At 41.2% G+C, this 23,148-nt stretch overlaps 2 protein-coding genes across 2 annotated transcripts in view; both read left to right on the forward strand.

Moving 5' to 3' along the window:
• Positions 1-4,543: 4,543 nt before the first annotated feature.
• Positions 4,544-6,418, forward strand: LOC134317281 (four and a half LIM domains protein 2-like). The gene is made up of 2 exons (XM_062998100.1): positions 4,544-4,699; positions 6,212-6,418. The coding sequence occupies exons 1-2, from the start codon at positions 4,544-4,546 to the stop codon at positions 6,416-6,418; spliced, it is 363 nt and encodes a 120-aa protein (XP_062854170.1).
• Positions 6,419-12,189: 5,771 nt separating this feature from the next.
• tgfbrap1 (transforming growth factor, beta receptor associated protein 1) overlaps positions 12,190-23,148 on the forward strand; it is a 32,896-nt gene continuing 21,937 nt past the window's right edge. The window contains exons 1-3 of the mRNA XM_062996814.1: positions 12,190-12,239; positions 16,177-16,878; positions 19,440-19,634. Coding sequence (XP_062852884.1) covers positions 16,191-16,878; positions 19,440-19,634 — 883 coding nt within the window. The 5' untranslated portion in view covers positions 12,190-12,239; positions 16,177-16,190. The remainder of the gene's footprint in view (positions 12,240-16,176; positions 16,879-19,439; positions 19,635-23,148) is intronic.

Here is a 23,148-nt window from a genome sequence, read left to right on the forward strand (position 1 = left end):
AAACTCTTTTAGGGAGACTGTCCTAAAGTTTTCTGAAGTAATCTATTATACTATGTACATATTATCTATTTCTTTTATTTTTTTCTCTGTCCAGGTGATTCTGGTGGAGGCCAGTCCATGACTGTCAGCGTTTTGTTAGCTGTTATTATGATTTTAAATATGATTTCATTGCATTAGCAATGTGCTTGGGGTCGTTATAATGCTGCAAAATAAAACCATTTTGAACCAGGAGCTTTTCAGGAGGAACAGCATGATGATTTACAACCTGTCTGTACATTTTAGCATGACTTTTGCTATTTATAGTTGGTGATACAGCAACTGGACCATCCCTATTACCCCACTGCTCTGTCCGTAGAGGAAGTAAACCAATGAAAAGCGGTGGCTAAATCATCCCTGTGTGTCTTTCTCAGATCTGTTGATGCATGCTCAATAATCCAGGTACACAAATCCACAAAGTTGAATCAGTTCATCTGGACACAAGTTTGTTGTAGAGATCCGTTTCGTCACTCAATCCGAATGACTTCTTCAGTCTGAGCTGGTGTTGAATACCCCAACCTTATATGCAGTTAATTTGCATAACGACCGATCACCGCCCATTGCATAACAATGGAACTGGTGATCAGGTCCATATGAAATTCACAATGACCATTAATTACAATGGTCATGTGTGTCTTTCACACATGATTGGGGTAACGCTCCAATGACGGCGTTGTATGATGGTGAGAGATGTACTCTCAGGCCCCCTCCCCGGTTCAGAGATGGTCGTTCCCTCTTCACGTAAATGGCCTCTTTGACTCCACGTTCAAACCAGCGTTCCTCCTTGTCAAGGATCTGCACATCTTCATCATTAAATGAGTGGCCGCTGGCTTGCAGGTGAGTGTAAACCGCCGAGTCCTGGCCAGAAGAGGTCGATCTTCTATGTTGGGCCGTCCGTTTCGCCAGTGGCTGTTTAGTTTCCCCGATGTACAGTTCCCGACAATCCTCCCGGCACCTAACAGCATACACTACGTTACTCTGTTTGTGTCGAGGAACCCGGTCCTTAGGGTGAACTAATTTCTGGCGTAGCGTGTTCTGGGGTTTGAAAGCAACTGAAACACGGTGTTTGGAGAATATCCGTCTTAATTGTTCCGATACTCCCACCACATACGGAATCACCACTGGTTTGCACTTAGACCGCGGCTGTTCTTCTCCTCCCTTCGATCCACTGGAGCTGTGTTTGGGCATTTTTCCCGCTTTTACGAATGCCCAGTTGGGATAACCACATTGACCCAGGGCCTTCTTGACATGAGATTTCTCTCTATCCTTGGCCGTAGTGTCTGTGGGGATGCTGTTCGCCCGGTGGTGCAGTGTCCTGATGACTCCTAGTTTGTGCTCCAAAGGATGATGGGAGTCAAACCTTAAGTACTGGTCCGTGTGCGTTGGTTTGCGGTAAACATTTACTTTCAACCGTCCCCCATCTTTACTAGCAATTTCACAGTCTAAGAAGGCTAAAACGTTGTCGCTTGCATCCTCCCTTGTGAACTTGATGTGTTTGTCCACCGAGTTGATGTGGTCCGTGAAATGTGGTACTTCCTCTGATTTTATTTTAACCCAGGTGTCGTCCACATATCTGAACCAATGACTCGTGGTGTCCCTGGGTAGGTCCTTAGTGCCTTCTTTTCCACTTCCTCCATGTACAGGTTGGGGATGATTAGCTGTATGATTTCTCAGATATTTAAGTTTAAGCAGCAAAGACCAACACAGCACAGGCAACTATATCTGGCACAGGTAGGTACTACATCTATTTATCTTCTCTTTTAGTCTCTTATCTTTTCTCACCTTTACTTGTTTCTTGTGTTTTTTTTTCTTTTAGTATCTTATGATGTTTTTGTGTTCTTTTCTTTCTTTTTCTCTCTTCACATTTATTTCGCATCTCTTTTATCTGTTCTTTGTCCCAGTTGTAACTATCTTTGTCTTGTAGGTTCTTCTCTTCTCATCTTTTCTTTGCCCTCCTCTTTGCACACAGCTCAGTGGGCCTGGGGTTCAATCCTAGGCTATTGTTACTGTCTGTGTGGAGCATGGTATGTTCAACCCAAATCCAGATGGGTTTTTTTTGCCACCTCTTAACACATGCTGGCAGTTATTGGCAAGATTGTTTTAGCTGTATTTCATGTTTGTCATAAGGATTGCATTTTTTATGGCACCACTAATACTAATGATAAACTTTGAAGCAAGTTACATTAATATTACTTGGCTATTACTTGATATGGTTGAACCCAATATGCAACAAATTATGCCTAGCATGTGCTTCCTCTGAGACATCACATTTTTAATGGACTGCGTGCTACTGCAGTTTTATCGGGCATATCAACAGCCCATAAATAAAAGATTTTACTATGTCTTTTTACTCTACCATCACTGTGTATTTTAGGAAAGACAACAATGACATCCCTGACCCAAAAATCAGGGTTAATTATGATGACCAATTATGATGTCTTAGACTCCATTACCACAGATGTGGCTATGACATATCTGAGAACTCAAGTAGGAACTGGTCAACCTCTTTTCTGTTGCATCGCTCAACTCATGGATCCCCTTCATCACATTTCTAACCTACTTTATATTAATGGTTGTTGTTCTGGGCAATTTGACTTTATTTAAATTATACATTTTGTAACTGATCATCTTGAAATGAAACCTCAGATCTGGAATACTAATACTAAGTTTGTTTGTTAGTTTATTAGGATTTTAACGTCACGTTTTACACTTTGGTTACATTCATGACAGGAACGGTAGTCACTCATTACACAAGATTAATCAGTTCACAAGGTTATATCAAACACATTGTTGGACAATTTAGTATCTCCAATTCACCTCACTTGCATGTCTTTGGACTGTGGGAGGAAACCGAAGCACCCGGAGGAAACCCACATGGACACAGGGAGAACATGCAAACTCCATACAGAAAGGACCCGGACCGCCCCAACTGGGGATCGAACCCAGGACCTTCTTGCTATGAAGCGACAGTGCTACCCACTTAGGCACCGTGCCACCCCTAATACCAAGTGCTGCTATCACCATTAAGATTTGTTTTAAATATGTGGCCAGAATAGCACCCAGGTGGCGCAGCAGGATATTCTGCTGACGCACCAGCACCAAGTTTCTGAACTCCCAGGTTCAAGGCTCGGTGTTGCCACCGGTCGGCTGGGCGCCATCTGGCGGGCATAATTGGCAGTGCATGCAGCAGATACAAATTGGCCACCGTATATGCAGGGTGGGGACCGGACTATGTGTGGGTGGGTGGGTATTCATACACTGTGTAAGGACCCTGATTGGCAGAAGAGACACCGGTGCAGGAAGCACGGACGAGAAGTAGGAGGGCTGTACACGTGTAAAAAAGGCGTGGGCAGCGGCTTGGATGCAAAATCTGGAGTCTGTCAGCAGCGGAAGACAAATTAGATGCGCTAAATCGGGAGGAAAAATGGGGAGAAAAATGCATAAAAAAAATATTATGTCCAGATATAATACCTACTGTAAGCACCAACAGTCATGCATTAAAGGTCAGCGTTACGTCTGGCAAGTACTAATCATAGAAACATCTTCGCAGCAACAGCAGAATTACAATCTGATTAAATTTAAAGCAGCTTCTTTTCTGGCCAGTTGACATAAAAGAAACCACACAGCTGAACTGCAACAGATTTTCAGCTATGATTGTAGGAATGTTAATATGTTACTTTAAACATATTTGTTTTATTCATTGGTAATTCACTTTCCTAAGTGTGGATGGAGAGGTGAGCAAGTATTCACACTCCAGATTTAATTATCTCAGATTGGCAAGCTGGACTTTTGGCATAATTTCTTATTACCATTGCATCAAAGCTTTACCGAATAAAATGGTTTGCCAGATCAGCTTATGATACAGAAAACAATATATCTATAAATAGTACTTGAGATTACAATGCCTGGAACATGGACTAGAAGTCAAATGTTTATATACACTTATGAGGAACATGTTTGTCATGTCAGATTTGGGTTTTTAATTCTTTCTAAAATAGTTGTGTTCTGTAATCGAATAAATGGAACAGATAGTGATTTGTTTCAAAGGCTTGATTGTAGACTTATTGTTCTGTTGTGTCCAAGATGTCCCCTGCAGGTTAATATTTTGAGGTTGATGAAAAATGGCAATGCATTAAATTCACTTTAGCAAAACAGTTCTGCTTCTACTTCCACGACATGACTTCAAGGAACCCCCATTGGCACCAACTAACAACTTTATTTAAATATGTACAAAGCCAAAACCATTGTCTTGTATATGTGGATAATTATTTAATTATACCCTTTAGTACCTACTTTTTCGGTGGATTCAGAGTCTATCCATGAAACAAATGGTGTATAACAGAAATACACATGAGAAATTACAGACTAAGAACTATCCACCACCAAAATAACATCTGGTCAATGGTGGTTCTGTGGTTTCCTGTTATCATATTGTGATTGTTTTTATATTATGAAAGTAATAAAGTATTAAAGTAATCTTTCTTTATTTTAGCCATTTTGGTCCAAAATGACAGAGCGATTTGACTGTCACTCCTGCAATGAGTCTCTGCTCGGGAAGAAGTATGTTCTGAGAGAGGAGAATCCATACTGTATAAATTGTTATGAGATTCTGTACTCTAACACCTGCAAGGAGTGTAAGAAACTCATTGGATGCACCAACAAGGTATGTTTTATGCCTTACTTATTTACTGTCAGTACCGGTTTTATCCTGATTAGGGTTAAGATGCATCTGCTGCCACTGGGAAACATTAAAATCAGGGAAGGAAAAAAAACCAAAAAAGTTTCTCACAAAGTACGAGAAATTGGCCCATTTATTTGCATATGTGTGGGGAAAAAGTTCTGGTTCTATCTTTAGCTCACCCCACAGGTTTTGGAGATATTTATACAGAACAGTCTCTAAAATGTACAAAGAATGGTGTAAAAAACAAAAAAAAGTAATCATGAAGGGAAGGTGAGCAGTGAATAAAAGTTGAATTATTGCCTTTAAACTATTAAATAACATCATTTATCGCCATAGTGTTTGGACCCAGAATGCAGACAATATTGGACTCCTACTAGTGAGTGCTTGTGTAACTTTCATCAATAATGTTCACCCTAAGCCAGTGTGCATATGCATTTATTGTATATAATCTACACTGATCAGCCATAACATTAAAACCACCTCTTGTTTCTTCACTCACTGTCCATTTTATCAGCTCCACTTACCATATAGAAGCACTTTGTAGTTCTACAATTACTGACTGTAGTCCATCTGTTTCTCTGCATACTTTGTTAGCCCCCTTTCATGCTGTTCTTCAATGGTCAGGACTCTCCCAGGACCACTACAGAGTAGGTATTACTTGGGTGGTGGGTCATTTTCAGCACTGCAGTGTCAAATAATACCTGCTCTGTGGTTTTCCTGTGGGGGTCCTGACCATTGAACAACAGGGTGAAAGCAGGCTAAAACAGTATGTAGAGAAACAGATGGACTACTGTCAGTAATTGTAGAACTTCAAAGTGCTTCTATATGGTAAGCGGAGCTGATAAAATGGACAGTGAGTGTAGAAACAAGGAGGTGGTTTTAATGTTATGGCTGATCGGTGTACGTATTAATTATAATTTGAGTTGGGTTCATATAGTTTATCCATCTGGGGTGATCATTAACTTTGTACCCCAGTCTGAACACAATGGAGGAAAACACACAGGTGGAGTGCCAACAAATGCAAGGTTGAAGAAAAACCCACACAGAGAACATACAAGACTCCTCACAGACAGTGGTTGACGGTAAAACTAAAACATAGGCCTTATCCTAGTTAGGGCAGCTGTGGGTCTGGCATCAGGTAACACAGGGAGAACTGCTAAAATACACACTGACAAGGTGCCTTTTCATCAAAGGTTATTTAACATCCACTCAATTATTTACTTACTTACCAAGAACCCATTCACTTACTCACAGACAGTGACCAGAGGTGATGATAAAACCCTGGTCCTCAGGTCCCATGTTGCTGAGCAGCACCCACTCTACCAGTAATGCCACAGTGTGGTCATGTATTTATTTTTTATAAAATAAGTTCCCTGCATCATCAAAATATACATTGGGCTAAATACTGATTCACCAGTATGATTTAGCATTTCAGGTCAATCATAATAAGCTTTCCCAAGCATTTCTACCTGTTGTGTGTGTTGTCTCACACAGGATCTGTCCTACAAGGACCGTCACTGGCATGATGAGTGCTTCCACTGCTTCAAGTGCAGGCGCTCATTAGTGGACAAGTCATTCTTAACCAAGGACGAGGAGCTAGTCTGCACTGAGTGCTACTCCAATGAGTACTCTTCCAAATGCTATGAGTGTAAGAGTACCATCATGCCTGGTAAGAAAACTGTTACCATTACATTGAGATAAACATACCTCATTGGATCAAAGGTACTGTATGTGGGGTTAGTAGGGCTAGTTCGGCTACTAATACATGAAACAGTGGTCTGTTGCCATGGTCTGTACAAAACCCTTGAAAACCCTAATCTAGAAGCTAATTTCTCTGTATGGTCAGATCCAAGAACCACCGAAAACAAGTCATTAGTTAAAATTTGCATCAACATGTATGACACCTGCAGTCGAACCAGGTTTATGTCACTATAGGCTTAGAGGGTGTCGTGCAAGGGTCTTCTTCCACAGGACCACCACAGAGCAGGTTTTATTTAGGTGGTGGATGATTCTCAGCACTGCAGTGACACTGACATGGTGGTGGTGTGTTAAAGTGTGTTGTGCTGGTATGAGTGCATCAGACACAGCAGTGCTGCTGGAGTTTTTAAATACCGTGTCCACTCACTGTCCACTCTATTTGATACTCCTACCTAGTTGGTCCACCCTGTAGATGTAAAATCAGATCGCTCATCTATTGCTGCTGTTTGAGTTGGTCATCTTCTAAACCTTCATCAGTGGTGACAGGACGCTGCCCACGTGCCCAGTGTTTAAAAACTCCATCAACATTGCTGTGTCTGATCCACTCATACCAGCACAACACACACTAACCCACCACCACCATGTCAGTGTCACTGCAGTGCTGAGAATGATCCACCACCTAAATAATACCTGCTCTGTGGTGGTCCTGTGGGGGTCCTGACCATTGAAGAACAAGGTGAAAGCAGGCTAAAAAGGTATGAAGGGAAACAGATGGACTACAGTCAGTAATTGTAGAACTACAAAGTGCTTCTATATGGTAAGTGGAGCTGATAAAATAGAGGTTGTTTTAATTTTATGGCTGATCGGTGTATATATACAGTGTATCACAAAAGTGAGTACACCCCTCACATTTCTGCAAATAGTTTATTATATCTTTTCATGGGACAACACTATAGAAATAAAACTTGGATATAACTTAGAGTAGTCAGTGTACAACTTGTATAGCAGTGTAGATTTACTGTCTTCTGAAAACAAACTCAACACACAGCCATTAATGTCTAAATGGCTGGCAACATAAGTGAGTACACCCCACAGTGAACATGTCCAAATTGTGCCCAAAGTGTCAATATTTTGTGTGACCACCATTATTATCCAGCACTGCCTTAACCCTCCTGGGCATGGAATTCACCAGAGCTGCACAGGTTGCTACTGGAATCCTCTTCCACTCCTCCATGATGACATCACGGAGCTGGTGGATGTTAGACACCTTGAACTCCTCCACCTTCCACTTGAGGATGCGCCACAGGTGCTCAATTGGGTTTAGTCCATCACCTTTACCTTCAGCTTCCTCAGCAAGGCAGTTGTCATCTTGGAGGTTGTGTTTGGGGTCGTTATCCTGTTGGAAAACTGCCATGAGGCCCAGTTTTCGAAGGGAGGGGATCATGCTCTGTTTCAGAATGTCACAGTACATGTTGGAATTCATGTTTCCCTCAATGAACTGCAGCTCCCCAGTGCCAGCAACACTCATGCAGCCCAAGACCATGATGCTACCACCACCATGCTTGACTGTAGGCAAGATACAGTTGTCTTGGTACTTCTCACCAGGGCGCCGCCACACATGCTGGACACCATCTGAGCCAAACAAGTTTATCTTGGTCTCGTCAGACCACAGGGCATTCCAGTAATCCATGTTCTTGGACTGCTTGTCTTCAGCAAACTGTTTGCGGGCTTTCTTGTGCGTCAGCTTCCTTCTGGGATGACGACCATGCAGTGCAGAGTTGATGCAGTGTGCGGCGTATGGTCTGAGCACTGACAGGCTGACCTCCCACGTCTTCAACCTCTGCAGCAATGCTGGCAGCACTCATGTGTCTATCTTTTAAAGCCAACCTCTGGATATGACGCCGAACACGTGGACTCAACTTCTTTGGTCCACCCTGGCGAAGCCTGTTCCGAGTGGAACCTGTCCTGGAAAACCGCTGTATGACCTTGGCCACCATGCTGTAGCTCAGTTTCAGGGTGTTAGCAATCTTCTTATAGCCCAGGCCATCTTAGTGGAGAGCAACAATTCTATTTCTCACATCCTCAGAGAGTTCTTTGCCATGAGGTGCCATGTTGAATATCCAGTGGCCAGTATGAGAGAATTGTACCCAAAACACCAAATTTAACAGCCCTGCTCCCCATTTACACCTGGGACCTTGACACATGACACCAGGGAGGGACAACGACACATTTGGGCACAATTTGGACATGTTCACTGTGGGGTGTACTCACTTATGTTGCCAGCTATTTAGACATTAATGGCTGTGTGTTGAGTTATTTTCAGAAGACAGTAAATCTACACTGCTATACAAGTTGTACACTGACTACTCTAAGTTATATCCAAGTTTCATGTCTATAGTGTTGTCCCATGAAAATATATAATGAAATATTTGCAGAAATGTGAGGGGTGTACTCACTTTTGTGATACACTGTATATACACTCACAAACACTTCATAAGGTACACTTATCTGGCTTGTACATACCTATTATCTTTTGCTCTGTATACTGTGTTACTCTATGTACCACATTTATCAATTAAAACTGCTATGGGACCTTGACTGACCAGATATCATTTTGGTGGTGGACCTCAGCACTGCAGTTACAATAAAATGATAATTAAGTGGTAGTGTGTGTTTTTCTGGTATATGTGTATCAAGTGCACCAGTGTTGTTGGGATTTTTAAATAGTGTTACTGTTGGTGTCCCGCTATTTCAGAAATACTTTAACCCAGTCTTCTGTCTATAATGATTTGGCTGATCAAAGTCACTCAGGTCTGTAGGTCTAATCATATCTGCTGCCTTTAGCATGTGTATTACCAATAGCCAAACATTTAAGCAGCTCCGTTTTGTTTAATGGCTTGTGACCATACACACACCAAATCTATGTACTCACACATACTCTAATTGGGGACGACGAGCAAACCCTGGTTCTGGTCAGAGTCGCGGAAACCGAAGCACGCCGAGAAAAGAACCTCATGACACCCACTTAAACGCCCTGGTTTCAAGCTGCGTAAAATTGATATTGTGGCGACATCTGCTGGTACTATGTATAAATGGTATTACAAAATACTCTAAAATAAGTAGGCCTATAAAATTAACCGTACGTAAACAACTGACCCTCACAGTCTTTATTGGGGTTAAGATTGAGGTCCTGTGCTCTATGCCAAGCTTACTTTTGTGGACCTCGCTTTGTGCATTTTTCTAGCATCACAAACTTATACGTATTTATGTGTTGAACAATCAGATAGTGAAGTGTAATGCATCATTTAAAGAGATCATGTTTCAACAGCCGTGAATGTTCTCTGTGGAACCCATCAATAAACAAACAAAACCTGTTTAAAACGCAATGACAAGCCATATAGCCTATAAAATGCAGTTACTGCTCATGGCCATATGTTAGGTTTTATATATATATAAAAAAATATAGCCTGCCTTGCGCTAAGCAAAATCATCTGCAATAGAATTCAAGTGCAAATTCCTGCCCCTGGTATTTTTAATGCACAGTTTTAGTTATTTTAATTTTACTTAACTTAAATATTGTAATACAATAACAACAACCTGGCAAGTACAGCCAATGGGGGGCAGTGAGTGGTTGAGTTCATGTTGTGGAAGGCCGAGCATGGGCCCCTGTAGTTACGCCCCTGGTTTTTACTCAGTCATTCAAAGTCCTGTGCCTTGAGCTTATAGAAAGAACTTTACCAGCAGAAGAATCATTCGTTAAATCTTGTGTACAAGGAAAGCACCCAGACAAGACACCATGTCAAAGTATGAATGCCTTACTTTATTGAAAGAAAACCGAGCTTTTATAAAATATACAAGTTTTTATACACAAGAAAAGTGTGTGTGTGTGTGTGTGTGTGTGTGTGTGTGTGTGTGTGTGATGGCTAAACTACATCAAAAAGTTTTTGAGAGTAACAAAACTAGCTAAAACAATGTTCAAAACTGCATTCTCAGCTCGTAAGCAGTGCGAAGTAAAGAAATACTAGGCCTAATACCATAAATATATGGACATAAGTGTAACCAACATCTAACACCATACCCATTGTTAGCAGGTGCAAATAATTATTTAAAATGGTTTAAATTTTTGTGGCAAGCTGGGAAAGCTGTTCCAGCATAGCTGTGTCCCTGTATATAATAATATATAATAATATAAAAGTCATTAGTTTTAATTTCATTGTATTTACTTATACTTTGTCATTCAACATCCAACAAATACAAATCTAAACAAGTTAATCCTTCATAACTCTCTGATCAGTTTGTGTTGTAATGGGAGGGGTTAGATTAAATAAGCCGCTTTGTCGCCCTCTGCTGTCGGTAGAACAAACCGTCAGTCCACCTGTAAATTCTCAGTAGGATTAGCATAGTTTTTCTATGAAAGACCAATTTCACATCTTCTTTTTGAATGTGTGGGCTTTGTCATCGCTAACTTTATGACAAGTTCTTCCCGCTGTGGGAACAAGTTTTTATTATAGAATTGTAAATAGCACTATCCGTGGTTCTGCATGGATACGTTTAAGTGTAGTACTGTACAAGTTTGAGTATAGTGGCTGTTCGTATATTTAATAAATAAATAAATATAAGGTTATCAAATACAAATGCTTTTGTCTGTTCTGTTTATAAAAGAGTATTAGAGCATAAAAGAACAGAATAATATGGGCGCACTGTATTATACACAGAGCTTGCGTGATATAATTAAACACCATCTTCATTTGTGTTTCTTAATTACTGAAGTGTTTTAGGAGAGGACACTAAAAAACCATAGTCATTAATTAACATGGGGGAGACCAAACACGACCTTGGGACACTACAATAGCATTTTAGGGCCACTGGTAATTAAGCAAAATGTATACTTATCTTTAAATTTAGGACCACCACAGAGTAGGTATTATTTGGGTGGTGGATCATTCTCAGCACTGCAGTGACACTGACATGGTGGTGGTGTGTTAGTGTGTGTTGTGCTGGTATGAGTGGATCAGACACAGCAGCGTTGCTGGAGTTTTTCAATACCGTGTCCACTCACTGTCCACTCTATTAGACACTCCTACCTAGTTGGTCCACCTTGTAGATGTAAAGTCAGAGACGATCGCTCATCTATTGCTGCTGTTTGAGTTGGTCATCTTCTAGACCTTCATCAGTGGTCACAGGATATTTGTGGTTGGTGGACTATTCTCAGTCCAGCAGTGACAGTGAGGTGTTTAAAAACTCCAGCAGCGCTGCTGTGTCAACACATAGCACAACACACACTAACACACCACCACCATATGTCAGTGTCACTGCAGTGCTGAGAATGACCCAACACCTAAATAATACCTGCTCTGTAGTGGTCCTGGGAGAGTCCTGACCATTAATGAACATCATGAAAGGGGGCTAACAAAGCATGCAGAGAAATAGATCGACTACAGTCAGTAATTGTAGAACTACAACGTGCTCCTATATGGTAAGTGGAGCTGATAAAATGGACAGTGTGTAGAAACAAGGAGGTAGTCATAATGTTATGTCTCGTCGGTGTATATATACGTATATATATGAACATGAGTTTATACACAGAAGAAAATCATATATCACGTGACCGACCGTATATGTAACGTATCACTGGAAGACGAGCATATTTTTTTCTACCCGTTTTCCGACATAACGTAGGTTGACCCAGTGGGAGGAGTCTGTCGGAATACGAGTGGGAAAAACACCAAGACAGCAGTGAGGAGAAAGTGGAGGAGAGTGGAAGTGAGCGGAGAGGCCGAGTGTTCATCATCTCTCCAGCGTTACTGCAGTGGTCATGATTAGGGTATGGAGCGATTTTTTTATTTCTTACTGCTCACTACCTTGTTCATGGTAAAAAAAAATAATAAGAACAAATGGCACAGTCATATATTATTACTGCTAAACTTTCATTAGTGCTTATTCACTGCTACTGTACGCTTCAGTTAGCTGTAACTGCTCTCACTGCTACAGCATGTCACTAAATATATATTAAGTGTAAAGTGTGTATACTAACTTATAAATGGGCTTTAATTTTAATAATATGAAGTGTTTGCTCTCTGGTCGGCGTTCGCATTATAATGGAAGCTAACTGCCAGCTCGTGTTTTGGTAGCTAGCTGGACGTTAGCGAGCTGTATCAGCACTAATGTATTGAGGGGTGAGTGTATGTCCACTGTCAGTCTGAGAGAAGCAGCTGGTTCTGGCTGGTCTGTAGTAATAGTGGTCGGTGATAAAGGTGCGATCACATGCTACAGGTTATTAAAGTCAGTTCAACTGCTGCGGAATAGGTGCTGTTTAGCTGTAGCTAGCACGTTAGCATCCCCTGTTTCGCACTAGTAGTGAGTGGCCGTTCTGTCTGGAAGCCGTTATTCATTGATCAAGATATGTTAAACACACCTCTGTGATCACGAGTAATGAAACCTATAATGCACATTACACTGTCCAAGCTTTAAAGATACAATGTAAGGCCAAGTACATTTACACCTTTCCTAATTGACTTCAGGTGATAAAGCCACACCCAGTGCTTACAGGTGTATAGAATCAATGATATAAATAAACACCTGAACACATTGAACACCTGCGATTTGAATTAGAATGTCATTTGCGAGACAGGCCTTGTTTATCATCAGTGTCTGGGCTAAAAGCAAATGTAAAATTATTGTGGAAGAGCCTTCTCCAATCACTGGCTACTTTAGTAATCAAAAGTAACTGGGGACGGCACAATGGCTCGGTGGGTAGCACTGCCACCTCACAGCAAGAAGGTCCTGGGTTCGATTCCCAGGTAGAGCGGTCCGGGTCCTTTCTGTGTGAAGTTTGCATGTTCTCCCGTGTCTGCGTGGTTTTCCTCCAGGAGCTCCGGTCCCCCCTCTTGTTGTGAGGCGACAATGCTACCCACTAAGCCACCGTGCCGCCCCCAGTCCAAAGACATTCAAGTGAGGTGAATTGGAGATACAAAATTGTCCTGTCCTGTCATGAATGTAACCAAAGTGTGTAAAACATTATGTTAAAATCATAATTAATAAATAAATAAAATAAAAAATAATGACCAATAGAATTACTGTTATTAATGCCTATGGTTTTGGAACAACAAGCTTGTAGTTTGGTATTCAGATACTTTCAGACAGCAAAGTGTCATAACTGAAGTCAGTCTGCATTAGGTGTAAGTGTACCTAATAAGTCAGGGTTGATCTCATCCCATTTTCAATACCATGTTGTTACAATACACTGGTATTGTCACCAGAACACATATACAGTCTTTACAACAAAGACAATATAATAAAAACTCTTTACGTTTTGCTGTGTTTTACTAAACGCAGCAAAACGATGTATTGAATTCATTTCTTCTGACTAGGAAAAATGCAAAATGCTGTTTCAACTTGGGAATTCCTATTAGGAAAGTTGGACGATTGCCTCAGTCTGGTTGCTCCTACCATAAACAGTAATAAAGTACCAGGCATAGAATGCACATAATGTCACATGAATAGTTTACATATTGCACAAGAAAAAGAAAAAATCTGAATAATAATACAACACACATTATAAAACATATTAAGGGTAGGTGCTTGGGTGGTGTGGCCAGCTTTCATCTACCAACTATTGGCCGATTGGGCATCTAAACAGACATAATTGGTGGTCGAACAGCCTAGCCATTGGAAGGTGCACTTTTCAGTACGGTCTCAGGGCCAGTCCCAAGCCTGGATAAAAAATAGGAAGGGTTGGATTAGCAAAAATAATGGTGCCAAATCAGTTATGCAAACCAAAATGTTCTGCTTTGGCAACCCCTTAATATGTAAGCACTTAAAAGGAAAGAAAAACAGATTGTTTAGGGTACTGTACTGTTGAAGGGTATTAATTAAGGTATCTGAAACCTATATTACTTATGTAAAACGAGTGGTTTGAATTCCTTTGTGGTAATATCAACCTGGCTGTGCCTGATGGAGTAGAAAGATGGTAGAATGGGTTCATTGGTGCTGGTTAGAGATGCATGAGTACCGATACTGGTATTGGGTATTTGCCCGATACCGCGCTCATTAACTTGTACTCGTACTCGCAAACGAGGCTCCGATACTAAACATCCGATACCGTGTGCCTAGTGCACGTTGCTGCGTTATGCCTAGTTCACACTACACAATTTTTGCCCTGATTTTCGCTCGGTGACTGGTCGGCGCTAGATTTGCCGGCTCGGGAGCAACTCGGCGTTCGCTCGGCGATCAAAACTCGGCTCTCGATCACTAAGTGTGAACTTACTAAGTGAACTAAGTGTGCCGAGCGCTCGCCTGACCGGATCGGGATTTCTACCACGTCAGATATCTGATCTGAGATGTGTGACTGGGAATGAGTGACATGTCGAACAGCCAATGAGAACGCAGGATACGGTGTGAGGGGAAACGCAGGAGAGGAGTGTAAACAGGTGGGACAGGGGGATAATATAGCTTATATCAGAATACACCGGCACACACACATTTTACAGTATTTCTGACCTGATCGTTCTCTACAAAACATAACAACATCACGTCAGCGCACAAACACTTTGATCACTCGCTACTTGTTGACGTGCATTTTTGGACGTGGTATCATTTAACTTCTCGTCACTTCTCACGTGTGTTTTTGTTTAAAAGAAAACGGTATTCTAAATAGGTATTGGTATCGGTATCGGTATCGGCAAGTACAAAAATACATGTACTTGTACTCGGTTGGGAAAAAATGGTATTGATGCATCCCTAGTGCTGGTATAAATGCCTATGTGGGTGGGTATTCACAGAGATTCCCCATATGCTGTACAACTCTCTGTGAGGGAGGAGGGTGAAAGTATTAAGGGGCATGAAAATTGCACCAGGAAAATGGCAATGATTTGGCAAAGGCAATGAGTAAGGTGTTAGTAGCTCAGTGATTAAGGTTCCAGACTGTTGATTAAAAAGATTGCTGATTTAAGCCCTACAATTGTAAGTCGCTTTGGATAAAAGCGTCTCCTTAATGCTGTAAATGTAAAATAAAAAAAATTTGTGGACAATGTCAAAAAATCTGACCAGAAACAAACTTTTTGTCTTTGGTCTCCTCATGTCACTCACGTAATCTCTATTGGGTTTAAGTCGGTACTTGGACTGGGACACTAGAAAGTCTGTTATTGATTTGAAAATATCTCATTTTTTATTAGTCCATTTTCCTCAAGTGTCAGTGGATCCTCCAGTTGCTTTTTTGTTATCTGGGATGTTTAATGGTATCCTGAATGAGTCACTGAGCTTTTGGAGACATTTCATCAAGGGTAGATTACTGGTAGGATTACTGGTAGGTGTTTGGTCAGTGGTAATGGCATTTGATTTTGATTGGAAGTGCTCTGGCTATGTAGCTGTTAGTAATTGTACATTGGTTTGGACAAAATCTTTTAGGTTTATCTTTTCTATGTAAAATGTGAACTAATTGTGGTTTGGTGGAGTCCTAAAGCCTTAGATGTTTCTAGTATCTCTTTCTGTAAAAGGCACCTGATTAACTTTAATGGTAAGGTTTAACATGAGTAAGATTTATGTATTTCAGAGGACTGGCTGAAATCAAGCCTGGCTTTGTTTTGCGATTTGTTCAAGTTACCAAGGGTAGCAATTAATTTTTTTAACATGGGTAATATGGGTGTTAAATACCTTTGTTGCGTAAATAATAAACAATTTATACCTAATAATTTGTTATACAAAATGTGTTTTTCTTATAGTCAGTCTGTAAAAAGTCTCTTTCATTCCTCCTCTTTCTGCAGATGTGACAGGCAGCATGAGCGTGAAGGCCTTCGAGCTGGTGCCCGCCATAGAGCGGGAGCAGTTGGCTAGCGAGAAGGCACGCGTAAGTATTGAGTGCATCGAATGCTGCGGCCAGCACCTTTATCTGGGCACTAACGATGGCTTCATCCATCACTTCCTCCTGGAGGAGCGTGCCACGTCCAAATGCAGGCTGGCCTACAGCTCCCAGAAGCTTTTGCACAAGCAGCTAGGCCTGAAGAAACCGCCGTCCGAGTTAAAAGCTGCCTCGGCTTTGGAACGCCTCATCGTCTTATGTGATGGTGTCATCCTGCTGGTGAATATGGTTACTCTGGAGCTGGTGGCATCAGGAGGGACCAAATTAAAAGGCGTGACTGTTTTCTGCGTCAACGAGAACCCTGTGACGGCCGAGCCGTTCTGCGTGGAGATGGCGGTGGCGTCTGCACGGCGGCGTGCTGTCCACATTTGTACTGTGCACGAGGATCGGGTTCAGATCCTGAAGGAAGTGGCCACTCCTGATCAACCCTGTGCACTCAGTGTTGATGGTTACTTTCTTTGCTTAGCTCTTCCCACACGATATGTGATCCTGAACTATGGCACGGGTGCATCGCAGGACCTCTTTCCCTACGACAGTGAGGAAAGAAAGCCCATCATCAAGCGCACTGGCAGAGAGGAGTTTCTTCTGGCTGCACCAGGTGGTCTGGGTGAGTTTTAAAAATGTCAGTATGATTTTGCAGGCTCAACATTATACCAAGTCATCGAACCCATGTTTATACAGCCACGGCTGCTTTCACATGATAAGTGTTTTGTGCTGCGTTCAACATAAATCTCGGCGCGTACTGACGCTATATAGGGTGAAAGTTGTTTATTTATTTTATAAGGATTTAACTGTCATGTTTTCCACACTTTGGTTACATTTATGACAGGACAGGTAGTTACTGGTTACACACGATTCATCAGTTCTTAAAGTTTTTAATGTTAAACACAGTCATGGACAATTTTGTATCTCCAATTTACCTGACTACATGTCTTTGGACTGTGGGAGGAAACCCAGAACATGCAAACTCCACACAGGAAGGACCCGGACGTCTCCACCTGGGAATCGAACCCAGGACCTTCTTGCTGTGAGGCGACAGTGCTACCCACCAAGCCACCGTGCCACCTGGGGGAAAGTTGAAGTATTCTGACTGTGGTGTTTAATAATTCACCAGTGCAGGGCTTTCAAGCTTGAGTTCCTGTAATTATTACTTTCACGTTCAAGTCACTCTCTAGATGCGGTACAAAGGTCATTGCTGTGTAGGAAGTAATTCTAAATTTCGGACTTATTGGGTACCAGTGTTGGATGACGATTACGGTGTCTTCAACTGTTCAGTTTTGGCGAGTCTTGGCTGACAGAAGTGAAACCTGACCTTCTGCTTTTGTTGCCCTTCTGTCTGACGGTTTAACATTTTATGTGGTCTGAAATGCTTTTCTGCTCAATGCAGAGGTAAAAAGTGGCTGTTTGAGTTACTGTAGCCTTACTGTGCTGATCAAGACATTTTTGCCCACAAAACTACCACTCACTGGATGTTTTTTTTTTTTAAAGCACCATGTTGTTGGAACCTATGATGCGCAAATGCCAGATGCCTACACAGACAAGATTGGCTATATTTGAGGCAGGGCAGGTTAAAAGGATTCCTCAACGTGAGATCTGTGTGTGACTATCCATACACAATACTGATCCCTGTGTGAACCCCCCTTGTGCATGTAAAAAGACCAAGTTGTCTACTGCACATGTGTCAGTGTCAGGCCCTTCTCGGTAAGGGTAGCAGCCGTAGAGAAGATACAACGTGGTAATGGGACACAATTAAATTAAGAAAAGGGGAAAATGCATAAATAGAATAAAACTAATGCTCAGGTGGCACAGAGGTCTGTTATGGTAGGCAGAGGTCTGTCGGTTGGCCGGGCGCCTACGCAGACATTGGCTATGTCTGGGGGTGCTGCGATTGAAGTTGGTTGAACTTAGCTAGTTAAAAATCCCAACAACTTTACTGCACCAAATATGCTCATGCTAGCACTACTCGAACTACCATGTCATTAATACTTACCTGTCATTTTGTACCAGAGAATGGTCCAACACAAATAACGTCTGGTCTTTCAAGAGCAGTGACAAAGTGTGCAGAGCGACCAATAGTCTACCGTCCGTAATTATATCGAAAGTGCCTTGTAGCAGGTGTAACGCATAAAATGGCCAAGGTAGGCCTGCATAATAAACTCCCATTTTCTTTATGTTCTCTGGCATCAATGAGTTTTAGCTGTGCAACAACCTGTCAGCGGTTCGTGGCTTGTCCCTCCTCGGACTGCAGTCTGTGGGTACTCACCACAACTGCCTGTAAGCTTCTGCTGCTGATTCAGAGATACCCCAACCCAGTTGTCTGGTCTTAACGATTTAGCCCTTATCACAGTCACTCAGGTCTTTACACCTGATCATATCTACATCATTCAACATGTGAACTACCAGCAACTACCATCAGTGTAACATTTAATAAATCCCTGACTGTCACAAAAAAAAAACAATAAACTTATCAGATCAAGAAGAGTCGGAAAGCCACACTCCCACTTGACACATGTCCGATCTGTGGCCGCTTTTTATTACCTGCCAGCGTTGGGTTCCCACACAGAGCGTATTGTGTACGGAAAGCCACACTAAGCTCCATGTGACCCCACCCCAGAACAGTACCAGAGGTCGATATCCCAGTGGCAGTTGGAAAAGACCCCATCCGACCTTCCCTCCCTAAACACGGCCAATTTTTTTTTTTTATGAGGATGCCCAACCATGTTGGTGGCTCTGCTGAGATTCGAACTCTGCAGTGGTGTGCTAGTGTATTAGTGTTGCGAACCAGAGCACCTGATCTATAGATTTTAACAGTTTTACAGTACAAACTTTGTGCTTTAAGGAGCAGTAACCCCCCAACCCCCCCCCACCACATGACTCAGTGTTTGTGTATGTGTAGCTCAGATACAAGTAGAAACAATAAAAGTGCAATCAAATAAATTAAACTTATTACAGTATTGCTGCCTTACGCAGTTAGCTTAATAAGTATTATAATGAATGCCGAACAGCAAAGCTTTTGTTAAGCAATTCATGTTCCAGGTTTTTACTGACAATCATTTTCACAACTGAATGTGTTGTGCTGTCTGAAGCAGCATCAGTCACAAGTGAAATGTTTCTGGCGTTCACAACAGTAATGATTTATGCCTTTCTCTCATTGTCTGTGTTTCTCAGGGATGTTTGCTAATGCTGAGGGCATATCCCAGCGTGCCCCAGTGAACTGGTCAGAGTATGTGATCAGCGCAGCTGTCTGTTTTCCGTACGTGGTGGCTCTGGATGAGGGCTTTGTGACGGTTCACAGCATGCTGGATCAGCAGCTCAAACAGACGATTTCCTTCCGAGAAGGACACATCCTGCAAGATTTTGAAGGTTTGCATTCCATTCTGCTACTATTAGTTTCCTGAACATCTTTTATCATTGTGTAAAGCTATAAAAGTATTGGGACACCCTTCTTTTTGCTAATTGTCACAACAATTATATAAAGAAAATTACATGTTTTCAGATGGGAAGGCCCTTTTTTGTTCCAGCACTCTTGTACCACAATAGTGTGTAAAGTGTATAAAGCAAGGTCTATAAAGACATGAATAAAAGCATACTTTAAAGTCTTGTGGCTGTTCCTGTAGCTGAAAAAAATCATAGAGGTCACTATTTAAATACCATACCAAACATTAAATACCATACCAAATACCCAGCCATACAAATGCTTTTTTTTTCTGAAATGACTTACCACAGACATACTTTAAAGTCTTTTGGCTGTCTTATATCACATAGGCCACTCTATTTGAATGCCATTTGTTTTAGTCCGACAAGCTCATGTTCAAATACTTTTGGTCATATAGTGCGTTGTTCTTTAGGTGTGGACAAATAATACATTTGACAGATAGCCCACCTGCCAAATGAATCTTCTGAAGCGCTTGCCCAGAACCATGTCTAGATTGCCCAAAATGTAATTACAGTCAAACATAAACAATGTAAATTTTTAACATACGTTTGTAAGAGTCATGTATGATATGACAGTTTTTAAGATTGATTCACATTGATTCATTTTTGTTCATTTTCTTGTGACTAAATAATAGCAAGACGCTACACTGGTGCAGTGTTATATTATGCTAGTCTGTGCTGCTGGGATTCAGGGTTTGAATTCCCAGCGGTGCTATTGGCCTGGTCAGACATTTACATACAGACAAGATTGGCTGTGTCTGAGGATTAAAGGGATGGGATTGTGATTGGAATGTTTGACACCTCACAATGGATTTGTGTCCTGTCCAAGGATGCAGTGTATTAATGCGTTGTGCCAAGTAACCCATTTGACCCTGACCAGGATGAATGATTGTAACACAGTATTACACAGTATAAGTAAGCACAAGAGGGTTTTTACAGATCTCATAAATAAGTCGTACAGAGTGCTTATTTGTAACTCACCCTCACCCATCATTCACAGTTTGTTTCCAGCTGTGGAAAGAGCGTTGCAGTTCTTACTTCATATGCATAAAAGAACTTTATTATGCATATGAATGACATAAATATTACATAGTACAATTATAAACTGAAGCTGGTTTGCATCAGTGTGGATTTGGACTGAATCTTAAAACATTTACATTTTACATTTAAGCAGACTTGTTTATCTAGTGTGGCTTGTTGACCTTCACCAGGTCTCGGTCTAACCTTTAGACAACAGGTTGTTGGGCCATCAGAGATATAATAATCAGAGAAAATGACCTTACTTCAGTCCCCTATTGTACAGTCCTTATGATCTTTTACAAAGCCTGGCTCTTTTTTGATTTTCATTAATGAAGGACTCTTTTCTTGCTTTGCACGACTTCAGTTGCCCCTAAAAGCCATTTTCTAGCTGTCCATGCCGTACGCTTTTTTTCAGCTACCATTCACCATTCTTTTTGAGGGTCATTTTGTTATTCTAAAGTCATTGACTAACATTTGAATGAGGAACTGGTCATCCAGACCAGTGAAGAGTCGTTTTCGCCCTCTGCTGCTCTAGAATTTTTGTTATCCAATTTCTGCTGCTTGACCTTGTCCATATAAGCTTATTGTATTGGATGCTTATTGTACCCCTTTGCCAGTTAATCCTGAATTTAATCCTTCTTTTTCTCACCTAAAACTTATAAAGATTCTTATTGAAGAACAGGAGTGGTGTCTTGATTTTTCCAAAGCCATATATGTTTCTACAAAATAATGTGGATATTTTGAATTATGCCCCAGTATGAATATAAAACGTTGCTTATCATTTTATAACTAGAATAATTTTGTCAGAAAATGCTTTATTTTTTTATTTTTTATTTGATCTACTAAATTACAGTAGATGCGTTATCACAGTTAGTAGTTGGTCCTAGCCACAGTTTTGTGTTGTCTTATGTTGTCTACTGAATACTTACCTTTGAGTAAATTAGCAGTACCTTTCCCCCTCCATGGTACATGTCCAGTGATGTCACTGGTTTAGTTTCCTTTAACTGTTTCTTACAAGTGACTTGAGGGGAAATTATGGATTGTTTTTATCAAGGCTCTGTCATTACACAGTTTCTTCTGGGATTTTCTTAGTATTATTTTTTACTTTTGGAGCCTAGTAAATTAAATGTTAAAGTGTACATTGCACCTGCGTGAGGTTAACTTTTGCACTATAGTTTCTACTGAGTTTTCTATAATGAGATAGATTTTCAGATCTTTTTACAGTGATGAACACACACTTGATGAGATTTTAAATTGTTGGAATATTTCCTTACCATTTATTTCTATAGCTTAACGTATTGGTCATGGGGGCGGCACGGCTAAGTGGGTAGCACTGTCGCCTCACAGCAATCCCCAGGTGGGGCGGTCCGGGTCCTTTCTGTGTGGAGTTTGCATGTTTTCACCGTGTCCGTGTGGATTTTCTCCAGGTGCTCCAGTTTCCTCCCACAGTTCAAAGACATGCAAGTGAGGTGAATTGGAGATAGAAAATTGTCCATGACTGTGTTCTATATAACCTTGTGAACCAGGGCTCTAGACTAACGTTTTGCACTGGTTGCACTGGTGCACCTAACTTTTTTTCTTAGGTGCACCAGCACAAAAGTTAGGTGCACCCAAATTTTCGACCACATCGCATTTAACACCGCAGTTTTACAGGTTCACTTTTTTTTTTTTTTTTTAAATCACTGTCCATACAGGCAATATTGACTTGTAAATAACTAACAATCTGGTCAACATGGTTTCGTCTGATGATCTGTTTGCTGCTGCCTGCCGCTGAAAGGCAGTGGGGAGAGGGGACACTTGGGCAGTGCATTTATCGAGGCATGTAATGTGTTTTATAGATGCATTGGGCTTTTTCAGCCTTTCAATTCGAAATGTATTAGAACCAGTCACAAATATACTATTGCCGGCCACTGTCTTCTTTACAGTTAATTATAGTATTACAGACTAATTATAGCACACTTATAAAAATTATAAAAATAATAGAGTAAATGTGTATGTATGTGTGTATATCTATTTATATGTGTGTGTATATTTAAAATTATATGTATATGTTTGTGTGTGTGTGTTAGAGTGTAATCTTAAATGCAGTGCATTATATTATCGGCTTTACTGAATCTTTTACACAGATTCCCAAAATCGCTTGCGGTGCACTCACTGCGTATTTTGACTACATGTATTGTAATATATTTTGGTCTTTTAGTTATTTTTATATATTACTTAACGAAAATATTGTCGTGTTTTTACTTTCACTATCGCGGCACTTTACCGCTAGCATTAGCCCCTTGCTACTGTAGAGGGTCGGCTCACCTAGCCGCTGTCCGGTGGGGATGCTGCGGGTCTTTTGCTGTGCGGTGGTGGAGGTGTGGGAATAAAGGCACACGGCAGGGTAGAGTCACTTTAACTGTTTAGTCAGGACTTAAGT

The sequence above is a fragment of the Trichomycterus rosablanca genome, chromosome 6 (assembly GCF_030014385.1).
Source record: "Trichomycterus rosablanca isolate fTriRos1 chromosome 6, fTriRos1.hap1, whole genome shotgun sequence".
Lineage (NCBI taxonomy): Eukaryota > Metazoa > Chordata > Actinopteri > Siluriformes > Trichomycteridae > Trichomycterus > Trichomycterus rosablanca.